Source organism: Cyanistes caeruleus, chromosome 15, assembly GCF_971803275.1.
Source record: "Cyanistes caeruleus chromosome 15, bCyaCae1.hap1.1, whole genome shotgun sequence".
NCBI lineage: Eukaryota > Metazoa > Chordata > Aves > Passeriformes > Paridae > Cyanistes > Cyanistes caeruleus.
This window is the reverse complement of record NC_141715.1, coordinates 6,938,616-6,951,522: the sequence shown is the minus strand read 5'-3', so window position 1 is coordinate 6,951,522 and position 12,907 is coordinate 6,938,616. Positions and strand designations below refer to the sequence as shown.

The following is a 12,907-nucleotide window of genomic DNA, read 5'->3' as shown; positions in this document are numbered from 1 at the left end:
GCTGCGCCCGCCGCCACCGCGCCCTCTGGCGGCCCGGCCCCCTCCGTGCCGCCGCAGCGCTGAGGTCGCGGGTTCGAGCCCCCTGTCCGGACGGCGCCCGGTGCCTCCTCCCTGGACTGCCCGCGGTGGGCAGTCGGGAGTCACCGCCGCGCTCTGCGTGGCACCTCTGCCTCCCAATGGCACCCTGTGCCATTGAAAAGACCTGAGCTGAACGGCCTGAAGTTGTGTCGGGAAGGGGGTGACGGTTTTGGTTGGATATTAGAGAAATATCCACCCCAGAGGCTGGTCGAGCACTGGAAGAGGTGGAACACGTCCAGCACTCATGCCCAGGCTTCTGGGAAGACGGAAATTAATTTTCCCCTTTTGCTGCAAAGAACATGCTCTCTCAGCATCTCAGCTTGGTGAGCTCAGGGTGGGGGTCTTGGCATCCCCCTCCTGGTAACTGCTTCATTCTGGTCCTCTCTTTGCAGCTCTGGAGCCCACTCAAAGCTGCTGGCCCAGTGCAAGGATGCTCTTTGCAGCACACAGGACAGTGGGAGATGCAGGTCCCTCTCATCCTTGGCTGCAGAGCAGCTTCCCAATAATTTAGTGAACCACTATTGTTTCAATAACCATTAGAGGGCCTCCAGGCTAATTCTGAAAGTGTTACAACAGCACAAAACACTGACATCTGCCATCTCTGTGCTTATTGCCCAGCTCCCAGGAAGGCAGGAATGCCATGGTTTTTTTAGGCTATAAATCCTTTAACCCTGGATGATCTATCTTTGTTAGTGCAGTGGCCTAATCCCAGCCTTTGTACACTACTGTAATATAAATATGTATTAGCTGGCTCAGCCTGTAGGGCTGTGCCTTCACCTCAATGTCACGGCTGTTTTTGGGGAGCAGCAGGGTGGTTTCTGAAGGCTGGGTGTCCTGTGGGAAGGGTTTAAGCACCGGGAGAAGATGCTGAAGGATCCTTCCCTGTTTAACTATTGCTGTTTCTGCTCTGTGCCATCTTTAAGGCAGCAAAAGCTATGGCAAGGTGTCTCCAGCATATTCATAAGCATATTCATAAGCCACTTTGAACCATGTGGCCCTCAAAGGCTTAGGATTTCTAGGCACTAGTACAGTAAAAAAAATATTTATATCAGAGTGGGAAAAATGCTCTCTGAAAATTGATCTCTTGACAATGTTGTTCCATACTATCCTCTAAGACAGATCTATAAGAAATGCTGGAAGGACTGGAGTCGCTGGGTAATGCTCTCATTCTCCCATATTTTCAGACACCAAACTCACAAACTCCGTATTTTTAAATTGCTTTTTATTGAAATGTAGTACATTAGCAAACCCTAACTAGTCAGTATACACTATGAACATATCGGCATATACCACATAACTACAATACAGTGTTATACTTACATCAAAACATGTCAACAAGTTCTGCTGCTGGCAAGCTGCACTTCCACAGGGACTGGAAAGCTCTGGCTGTCAGGAGGGCACTGTGTGTCCCTGTGTCCCTGCAGCGTCTCCAGACCCCTGGCAGCTGCTGGCATGTTCAGGTTACCTGGTCACACCGGTGTGACCCACCTGGCAGCAAGCCAGTTCAGACTTTTCATTTTACACACACACACAAATTGGGGATTTTTGTTGTTTGCTGCAGTCTCCTGTGCCCAAAGGCCGGGGGGTCCCCTCTCAGCTGAGATAAAATGATCCCATTTTGGTGGATTCAGTTAGCCATGGCCTCAAGCAGGTGATCCTGGACAGGCACGGTCATACAGAGCAGCTTTTAGGAATTAACAGCTACTTGCAAACTGCAGCAGGGCTGATGGGACAAGTAGAAGACTGATGCTACCACTCACTTTGCTCTGAAAGGTTGTTCCCCATTACAGGAGTGGTGTTACAGACCTTACCAGTGCTGGGAGTTAAGCCCAGACACAGACGGTGGGGAAAGCCTGCCTGCTGATGCGGTGGCACAGGGAAGGTCTCTCGTTCATGTAGCACCTTCCAGCACTAGCAGAAAGCGACAGGCTGGGGTGCTGCCTTGCTGGGACCTCACAAACATGCACCAGGAGCTTTGCTTCGACAGCCCCAAACACTAAACATTCCTGGCTTAACAGCAGCAAAGAACAAGTTTCACATCCAGACTTTCCTGTGCTGGAGCATGGGAGGGTTGCTGAGCTGTTTTCTGTGTGATCCTCTCTCCCAGTGCAGTCCAGGTCTGTGGGGAGGCTGCAGGCAGCTACAGCTCTTACTGCCCAAGACGGTGTGAGGGTATTAAAGACACAGGCACGGGTGATCCACAGCAAATCTGAATGATCCATGCCTTAACATAGCCCAGCAGAGCTGCTCTGCTGGGAATTAATGGCTCTTGTCCCCCCTCCGAGGGGTTTGGGCAGCCGAAGATCAAGACAGAGCCAAGCAAAAGGCGAGCCCTGGAGTATGTGAGAAGCAGCAAAAAAAGAACAACCCCCCAAAAAAGGCAAATGGCACATAAATGCACACAGCTGAGCTCAGGGAAAAGAATAAAAGCTCCTGGCTCCTAAGGGGCTTGTGGATACAAGTGGAGACAGGAATAGCCCAGCAGGAGTGAGGGAGCCTTCTCATACGTGTCCATCTGACTTCTGGGCTGCAAATCCCCTGGCCCAGCTGTATGACACTAACTGATGTTACACCTCAGCCTTGCATTGAAATCACTTTAAGTACCCTGTAGTAGTGTTTCAGTAAAACACTATGTAGTTCTTACTTTGTAGGAATATTAATACTTAATTATTAACTCCTTAGGAAAGGGACTATTTTTGGGCAATACTCTATACCACAGGGCCCCCAAGACCAGAGACCCTGGACATTATTAAGAAAAAAAAATAAATTCAGATGTTATTGCACAACCTACACATCCATTTCTGTTCACATGAGCATCTCCACGAGGCTAATGGGCAGAAGAGCAAAAGGTTGCTCCATGCAGGGATTCAGAGAATGAGCATCTCACAACAGCCCAGATCCCACATGCCCTGCTGTGGCTGAGCACAGCCCAGCACGAACCTCTGTGCTCCCAGAGACCAGACTGGTTTGGAGCGATGCATCCCCTTGAAGGGGGGGGCTGCCATGGTGATGGCACAGTGGGGTGATGGCACAGTGATGAAGAAGATGCTGGAAAACAGGTGGACAGCAGTGCCTGCACAACAGGGACCTTCACCCAACTCTCCAGAGGAGGAGGATGAAGCCAGTAGTACTGTGATGGAGTGGAAAGGTACAGATTAATTGGGAGAATTAAGAGTGGGGATGTTGCAGGCTCTTAAAAAGACTAGGTTAATGAAAGAATCAATCAACTGACAGATAACAAGGTGTCAATTATTGGTGATTTGCAAAGGCTCTGTGAGCAGATTTCATCCTCCCAAAGCACTGTGCAAGTACCAGGTAAACCTGACAACCCCTTGTGAATTTGGGGCTTTCGGTCAACATCTCAGGACATCACTGGCTGGGGGTTACAGAGCATCATGGCCGTGGATCAGGAGCAAAATCCCACCTGGAGCCCTGCTCTTGTCACTGCATCCTGCAAGGAAGGGGTAGGGAGCACAGCTTTTTCTCTTAATTATTTCAAAGACAAGGGAAGAAAAGCAGAAATGAGCACCAGCATACTGAAGTACTGTCTACCTCTCCCCTGATTTCCCCCCAGTCTGTTTAGTTGGAACATCTTTCCCTCTCTCCCCCTCCCCAGCTCACCAGCTTCCACTGAGTGTGCCAGAACTGAGGCTGCCCTGCGGTGCAGCAAGTCTAGCAGGGAAAGGAAAAAGTGAAGATATCTTTAAATATAACAACACATATGCAAGCTGTCATGGCACATCACACACTCTTCTGCACCACTCAGGCTGGAAAATTAGGTCAAGTATGGCTGGGTAACACAGGGTGAAAAAGGAGCAAAAGCTTTACTTGGGAATTTGAAGGTGTTTCCTGAGGTCCCTGCCCTGAGATCTCCTGTCCTTTTCTGCCCACCCTGCAGGGCTGGCAGCAGCCCTGTGGCTCCTGCCTTTGCCCCACTGTGCCTCGGCTTCTGAGCTGCTGTGCTATTTCCTACATTGTAAAAAACAAAATGACTATTAGCTAAGCAAAATAACAAATATTTTTAATAATTAAGTCAACTCACTGGCCAGTGATCAGGCTGCAGAGCTGCCTGAACTTCAGCTCAACCCTGGTGCCTTCATCCTTCAGCTCATGACCTGACTGTGGCACTCCCTCAAACCTAAATTGGACTGATCAAGTCCTAGAGCCTCAGCATGACCCATATTTCCTGCAGAATTCCCTCTGCTTTCCAGGAGCTGGTAAAAACCTCTCCCAAGCATTTGCACTATTTTACATGAATGTGTTTAAAGAAAACAGATGTGTAAAAGTCTCATAACATAGTCCTAGACATGTTTATTAAACTGGTTTTGGTCTTTCTTTGGCTAATGCAGGATACCTGGCTATTCCTATAGCATCCTCAGGTGCCAGGGCAAGCATCCTAGAGCAAAGGGACGATGCAGATTCCAACACGTGAGCTCACTGGAGGGAGCAGTTGTGGGATCGTTAGATAAATTTTAACATGCTTCAAATTTAATATTTAATGTTGTGTATCATAAGTAAAAAGCACACTTACAGTCTGGTTTCTTACTGGCAATTATCCTCTAAGAACACAAGCAAACCCTGATTTTACAAATGTCTTATGGGAACATGCAAAACTTTCATAGAAGAGGAAGCTGAGAAAGGGAAGGCAAAGTGTTGGGGTTTAAATAGTTTAGGAAAACACTTGGAGATAAAAGCTTTTCTTCATATGCAGAAGTCATAAACTGAATTTTCGTGTTAAGAAAAGCACTTTTTTTTTAACCTTAAAAATTATTTTGCAAGTTACTGGCTCTTACAGTGCTTGGTAGATTACCGTATATTTTACTTCTGTGAAATGACTCAACCACACACAGCACCACTGCAGCAGAACAAGAACAACGATGCTCATCAAGCTTTTTTTATATACTGATTAATATTAAAAAGAAAACCTCAAACTTACCAGCACAGCACAGAAAAAATCACCTATGTTGCTGTGGTGCCTCTTCCCCATCCTAAATGTGACTTAACTGGGGAAGGCCTGCTCGAGCACGTCCTGGTGCACATGTAGGGACCAAGTGCTTGAAAACACTTTAATTTTTCCAGTGTTGCAATATTTCCCAAATCCAGGATGTCAGTTACAAATACCAGCTCCCCTATCCAAGATGCTACAGCACAAATCCATTTTTACATCACTGTGCCAGACCCTGATCTCCACTGAGGCAAACTTGCCCTCCCCCTGCTAAAAACCAAGATGGTAGGTTAGAAATAAGATTTAGCAAAATACAAATTACATTATTTATTATTTTATCTTTGGGGGCTTTGTGCTTTCTAGTTTTTAATTTCCATGCCTCTTCTAGCTTTTCTGTATATTCTGGCACACAGCTTGTGCAAACAGGCTCAGCTGGAGTTGGGAAATCACCAGGTTTCGGTTTGTGCTGAAAATGTGCCCCAGTGACATTTCCCAGTGGCCTTAGGGGAAATCCTTGTGTTGGGATGGGGCAGCCCCTACAAGAAGGATTTGATCAGAGCATCAGCTCCCCATGCAGTGCTACAGGAGCCTGTCCTACCCAAAACCCCACCAGAGCAGCTCTGTGCTGGCTGGAGACATCACAACATGTTTGCATTTAACCAGGAACACCCAGATATCTGGGTTTATCATAACCTGACTGCCCTCATGGATAAGAACAAGCTCCATAACCTCCTTGAGAGACAGTGATTTTCCTCTCAGACATTTGCGTTCCCAAGGCGCTGCTCCCACGTGTCCCTGCTGATCTTGCAGATGTAATTATGAACACAGAGGCTGCTCAACCAGCCCTTCTGCCGCCCCCGAGTCCCATACGGGTTCAGCTCAGCCAGGCTGGGATGGGGAGCTGTGCCTGGGCTGGGGGCAGCTCAGCCAGGCTGGGATGGGGAGCTGTGCCTGGGCTCGCCAGCAGTGCCGGAGCTGTCGCTGCCTGCCCTGCACACCCGCCAGCAGAGGAGGGATGCTGACCACGACTCTCTGCTGCCCCAGCACCTGTGGCACTTCTGTGACCTTCACTTCTGCTTTGTAGGAGAAAGTGGGTGTCAAAATTGTGCTCTTAAAAAAGTTTGGGGCTTCAGCGCATTTCCAGAGTGAGCTGAATGGCAATAAAAGTGCATTTGGTAAACATCAGTGTGGGTATTATGAGAAAAACCTCCCTACACTTCATGCCACCCACTCTTGAATTATCAGATTAAATAAAGCTGACGCACAGCAACAAAAGTCAAAGCATGCTCGGCAAAGAGGTTCATTTCCTCATTTTACAGAGCTGGGTTTCTTTTTCTCTTGAACATCCATGTTAAAGACACAGCTGAACCACACTTCAGAAAAGGATATATGTTAAGCAGACTGCTATGCAATTAAAAACATTATAAAGGAGGGGAAATTCCCCTGCTTGTAGCAAAAGCAGGTGAAATTAAAGCATGGCAGGATAAGTCTTACCTTTCTTTTTGGCTTAACTGATTTCTCAAGATTCCTTTACAGAGAGTGAAACCGTGTTTCACATTACAAGGACACAAATGAGTTTCTACACCTACAGTAACTTAGATTGCAATGGAGAAAAATCCAAACATTCATTAACAGCTATGCATTGTCCGGTAGGAAACGGTGGAGCAGAAGCGCTCGCTCCTCCATGTCTGTTCATTTGAGGAACACTGTGGATGACTTAGCTCCAGAGGTTCCTCTCTCGCTCTCCATTTCTGCATTGTTCTCTCAGAAGCTTGCAAACAATATCCATTTCCCCACCGCTTCTGTCACATGCTGGTAAAAATTGATTTTTCCTGTAGCGAGTCAAAGCAGTGCTGCTTTCCTTTCTTCTCCTGCTTTCTGCATTCCCGTTATTGATGTCAGTGGGAAAGGGCACAGCTCAGAGAACGTATTTGTTAAATAACTGTTGCAGATCTCAACAGGAGAGTGGGATAAGAAGCATACCTCTTTTCTTCTCTGTGTAATGCCAACATGCTGGCTTTTAAAAAACCTCAGTGAAAAATTTGGTGGATTTTTTTACCCCCCACCCCCCAAAAAAAAGTTACGTGAGAAAGAAAGCTAATTTGATTCCTGCATATTTCAAGAAGTCTAATGGTTTTTAGGTAGATCAAGTGCTGGTTCTGTGAATGTCCTCTCTACAGAGATTCACATGACTTCAGCACACAGAAGGACCAAAAGTATATTCTGTATATACCATTTTCCTCCTGCTTCAGTCAAATTGGAGAAAAAAATCCAAGCATCAAGTTCCTTGAAATCTTTCTGCAAATGCAGGTCCTCTCTGCAGCTTGAATGTCAGACTGGCTCACCACTGTCCAGGGTTAAGTGGGTTGTAGGAAACTGAATGCACTTATAAAGGTCCCTCTCAGAAGGGGCTATTTCACAGTAAGGTTATGGATTGACCGAGATATACAAGTGCTTTTACCAGTCACTGGCCATCTCCTCTACAACCAGTTCCCTTTCTGACATTGCCCAACCATCTGGACAACTAAAAAATTGGAAAAAGCAGACGCCTGTGTAAGAGACGCATTTGCAGTTCAGCACAAACTCTTAGGGCCACCGTAAAACCTCTCCTGCATCGCCGCGGCTGGGCCGACACAGCTCCCCATGCTGTTCTCAGCAATTTCCATCAGACAACCTTGCTTGCGCACAGCTCTTTGTCAGCTCAAAGATGCCACCCTCAGAATCCACCACAGCTGGTCTTCGTCTGTGCAAACGAGAAGGTGGGTTCGTGTTCTGGAAAAAGCAGCTCTTCTTCAGACAAAGGAGATCCATGGAAAGAGTACACAACAATAGGAATGAGAAATGAAAAAAACAGAAAAAGGGCCAGGAAGGAGCATGGATTCCTTTCAGGTTTTGTTCTCGTCGTACATGTCCAAGGCAGGCTCGATGGATGAGAACTCGCTCTCGTAGACCAGGCTTCGAGGGGACAAAGAGTTACGATGGAAGAAGTGACTGCCTGCAAGGATACAACAAAACCACATTAGCAACACACATGAACAATGAAAGAACTGAGTAAAGCATCCTCATACCTGTGTGCTGGATGCAAACACAGTACACATGGAAAAAACAGCCACCCTTTAACACAAAACATTAACAACCATATGAAACATTTCACCTCTGTGTGCTCCCCTGCCAATTTAAAGCAACTGCTTTCCATATGCATGAACAGTCACACCTCAAATGGATCTTTCAGATAAAAGAGGTCAAGTCTGAGCAAGGCTGGGGCAGGCCAGAGTTTTGCACTCATTGCTGGCTGTTGATTTACAGCCTTCCAAAGCAGGGATGGGATGTGCTTCCTCAGAAGACCCTGAAATCTCTAGTCAGCACCAAAGTGCTGTGCCCTGCACCAGCACAAAGTGCCTCAGCTTGGGATCAAAAGGAATGAGCAGGCAGAGCGAGGGCTCCTCAGCGATCATCCCACCGATGCTGCTGAAAGCCTGACCTCCTCCAGAGCTCAGCAAACTCCATCCACGTGTCACCTTCTAGAAACAGCCACCTATGGATTTCCTTACATATAACCAAGGAGATCCAATCCTCTTTTCCAACACTGGCAATACCCAAAAGAAGCACCATGTGGCTGTTGTTAAACTGGGGAATGAAGTCCATTTTTTCTCCTCGGTGGCCTGGCATTCCTGTGGCTCTCTGAATCCACAGATGTGTTTTTGCAAGGAGCCCAGCCCTTCTGCCGTACAAATGATTCTCTCTGAAAGCATCTATCATCAGATCAGGCCCTTGGCCAAAACGCTTCATTAACTGGTTTCTCGATCCCAGGGGGGATTAGCTGGGAGCAAGGCTGCTTAGATTACAGTAATACTCCAGGCAGCTACATGAGCCAAACTGGAGGCAACTGAAAAGCTTCCAAGTTCATCAAAAAGGCATTCAACAAACAAAGGTGCCTCCAGTTTCAGGCATCAGTGAAGCAGGATGCTTTGGGAATTGTAGTTTTAGCCCTGGCAGATTTTAGCTGCTTAAAACCCCCTTTCTTTGCCAAATTCTGAGCCCAGCTTACCTCGTTCTGAAATAAAGACCTTACAGAAGACATAAGAAGAATTCAGCTGCTACTGTCCAAAACACCTTTTCTCCCTTCCCACTAACCCAAAAAACAGACTTTGTGTGCCTAGGTCAAATCCTTGCAAAAAAGTGCCCAGCAGGAAAATTGAGCTGGGCAATGGATCTGCTGCTCTTTCACAAGTAAAACTCATTCCACCATTTGCAGTGAGAATGGGAAGTTGTCATAAGCAAATTATTTTTTGATTTTGCAGTTAACTGAAAGAAGAGTGAAATTAGTGGTTACATTGCACAGGAGTGGATTGTTGACTCTGCCAGGAGTATGTATCTGGGTATTTGGAACAAGTGGGCTGTCTTGGGATATACTTCCAGAAGCAGTTGGTGGGGAATGATAAACACCCATTTTCTGGATCTGAACTGTCCCACAAAATTACAGGTTCCTAAAACTGGGCAATGCTTGAAATAAAAGCAAGCAAACAAACAAACAAACAAATAAATGCTAAGTGTTTAAGGAAACATAAAGCTGGAACTGTGACTTCCAGATTATCATGGTCTGTCTCCAACAGCTGGACTCGATGACCTTAGAGGTGTTTTCCAACTTTGATGATTCTATGATTCAAGCAAAAAAAACCCCAAACCCTGAAACTGCTTTGAAATTATACCAGATAAAACTGATTTCAGGATTGTGTTATGGGCCAGGATCATTTACTTTTTGATAAGCAAGTCTTATTTAGCAGCTGAAATAAGCCATGAATATTGGATATTTCATCTCCCCTTCCTCCACCTGCTGCAATGTTACACACAACTAATGCTCAAACAAACCAAAGGGATTCTAAAACCTTGGTGCTGCTTTTGTTTTTATTACACAGAAGTCAAACATGGGATTAGGAAGCAGACAGCCTAGGCTGTCATATCCTCTGTGTGCACCCAGACTTCCACTCTAGCAGGTTGGAGGGAGAGATTTAATCAACAGGCAGACAGGTCATCTGACAAGTATTTTGTATTAATCTGGAAATAGGCAGTGCATATCTAACACTTCTAACATCCTTTACTGTGCTGTTTTTGTCCTTCTTGGCAAAGGAAATTTAAGCCACCCACTTCCAGGAAGGCTGCATGTTTCCATACAGATAGACATCTCTTGGCTTCCGTGCCACTTTGGAGACACATCGTTCATTCTTTTCCTGAGTGTCTCCTCTCCCATCCAGCGCAGCCAGCCCAGAGCTGAGAATCCAGCTACTGCTCAGTGTTTTCCACCACTCAATCTTCAGGTGCTCCATTAACCGGGTCAGGAGCATTGCCCACAGCTTATGGCTGGAGCAGCAGGGCATAGTGACCCAGCCACCTTCCTCTTAATGCAGAAAATTGCTACTGTTTATTTGAAAATGTGGCATCAGTCCAGCTGATAAATTTACTGAATAAATGTATTTTAAGGACAAGTAAAAACATCCGCAGTTCCAAATTCAGCTTATGAATCTGTTCTTCCTATTTTGCACTTACCAAGAAAGACCAAGATTTATCCCTTAGGTACAGAAAACAAATGGGAAGGCTGCATGCAGTTTTAATACATGAAAAGGAATCCTTCAGTGCTCTCTGCCACTATTCTTCATCATATGTTTTAAGAGAAGTTTTCAGATAACTTGCATTGAGTGTGGAAATAAACATACTACCCTAGAATTGATCTTTATACCTACCATAGGATGCCACCAAAGTGAGGATAACACTATGGCAAAAAACTCAAGAGACACAGCACTGCAGGTGCACCAGGATTAAGTATCACCTGGTGTTTCCTTTCCATCTGAAAGTATCCTAATGCCCTTAGTCTTTAATCTGGGCTGTCTTCTGCCACAAGCTGCACAAGCAATCCCTTCCACAGCTTCTCCAGCAAAGACTTCTGACTGTGGAAATCTGATCAGAGCACTCCCTACCTTAATCTGTTTTACACACCTTCTCAAGTGAGGAACAAGAGTGGAACTATTTCATAAAGCACCCTTTCCTCAAAGCCAGGTTAGCAGGAAGACTTTAAAGCAGCTGCTTTCTGTATGCATGAACAGTCACACCTCAAATGGCTCCTTCAGATAAAAGAGGTCAAGTCAGAGAGAGGCTGGGGCACGCCAGAGTTTTGCACCCATTGCTGACTGTTGATTTACAGCCTTGTAAAGTAGGGATGGGCTTCCTCAAAAGACCCAGAAAGACATGGTTTCCGTTATGCAGACAATGGAATGTGCATGGTGGGATGACTGGAGTGCTGCAACAGATGGCTGAAAACTCTTCAGAAGGGACAGGCAAGGAAGGAGACTCGTTTGGGTTGTCCTGTGGTGCTCACAGAGCCACTTCCCATGACTTACCAGCAGTCCCAGCTACCTGGGGAAGTCCCTGCTGACTGGAGGTCAGCAAACGTGGCACTCAGCTACAAGAAGGGCTGGAAGAGGGATCTGGGCAACTGCAGGCCTGTCAATCTGACCTCAGTGCCATGGAAGGCCATGGAACAGATCATTTTAGTGCCATCACATGGCATATCCAGGACAAGCAGGGGATCAGACCCAGCCAGTGTGGGTTTAGGAAAAGCAGGTCCTCTTGACCAACCTGGTCTTCTGTGACAAGGTGACCTAGTTAGTGGATGAAGGAAAGGCTGTGGATGTGTCTACCTGTCCTTTGGTAGAGTTTGACACCATGTCCAAGAACATTCTTTTGTAAACTGGCTTGGACAGGTGCACCATACATGGGTTAAGAAGAGGCTGGATGGCTCAGCCCAGAGAGTGATGGGGAATGGAGTTACATCCACAGGGCTTAGAACTGGGGCCAGCTCTGTTTGATGTCTTCATCAATGATGAGGGGATTGAGTGCACCCTCAGTCAGCTTGCAGCCAACACCAAGTTGGGTTGATCTTCTGGAGGGCAGGAAGGTTCCACAGACGCAACTGGATAGGCCAGGATCAAGGTATTTAAAAGATACAGATGTGGCACTTGGGGACATGGTTTAGTGGTGGGCTTGGCAGTGCTGGGTTAATGGCTGGATTTGATCTTAGAGGGCTTTTCCAACCTAAGTGGTTCTGTGAGTCTATGTAAAGCTTTGGGGATTTCCTTCTGTCTATCCAGAGTAAACAAAAAAAAGAGCATCTGGGATGATGTAGAGTCCCATCTTTGAATGTATTTATTTCATTACAGATTAACATGCACTGATTGCTTGATCTCTAAGTAACCTAACAAAAGTTGTATCATTATTAATACCTTGTTGAGACAATTGTTAGAGGCTCAAAAGAAAAACTAGAAAAGATGATACTGAGTTATTTAAATCTTCCATGGAGGGAAATGCACTAAAAAGTCCTGTCAACCCTTTTGTTCCAAATATCACTCAACTTTTCCTTCTGCTGCTGTTTGGAAGAAGAAACATGAACTAGAACTATTATGGTGCCTTTTGCATCTGGGTCACTGCACTGCTCACACAGTCCCTGCCCAACAGCCTTAAATAGCACTTACAGAATTTTGTTTCAGGAGACAAGCACAAACTTATCCGTTTACAACTGCTGTTGAGAGATGGGTGAAAAAAAACATGTATCATAGCTTGTTCCCTAAATCATGCTCTAACCACATTCCTCCATTTTTGGCAACAACACTCAGTTGACACATGCTGAACGTTACAAGCACACAGCTTTCAAACACAGAATGTTAGAGGGTTTTTTTTCTTCTCAAGACTAAGTCCAATGGGGTTTTCCAGTCTTTCAAAATGCACTTACTGCTCTATTGATTTGTTTCCATATTTCTTTCAGAATTTCACAAGGACACATTGAAGAAGTATTCTATTAAATGCACTAAAGCTATCACATTCTTCACTGCTTAT

General features: G+C 45.9%; 1 protein-coding gene across 1 annotated transcript in view; it reads right to left on the bottom strand.

Annotated features, from left to right (window-relative positions):
• Window positions 1-1,283: 1,283 nt before the first annotated feature.
• RNF130 (ring finger protein 130) overlaps window positions 1,284-12,907 on the bottom strand; it is a 56,602-nt gene continuing 44,978 nt past the window's right edge. Inside the window, exon 8 of the mRNA XM_086851443.1 lies at window positions 1,284-8,018. Within this exon, the coding sequence (XP_086707569.1) occupies window positions 7,909-8,018 (110 nt within the window). The 3' untranslated portion in view covers window positions 1,284-7,908. The remainder of the gene's footprint in view (window positions 8,019-12,907) is intronic.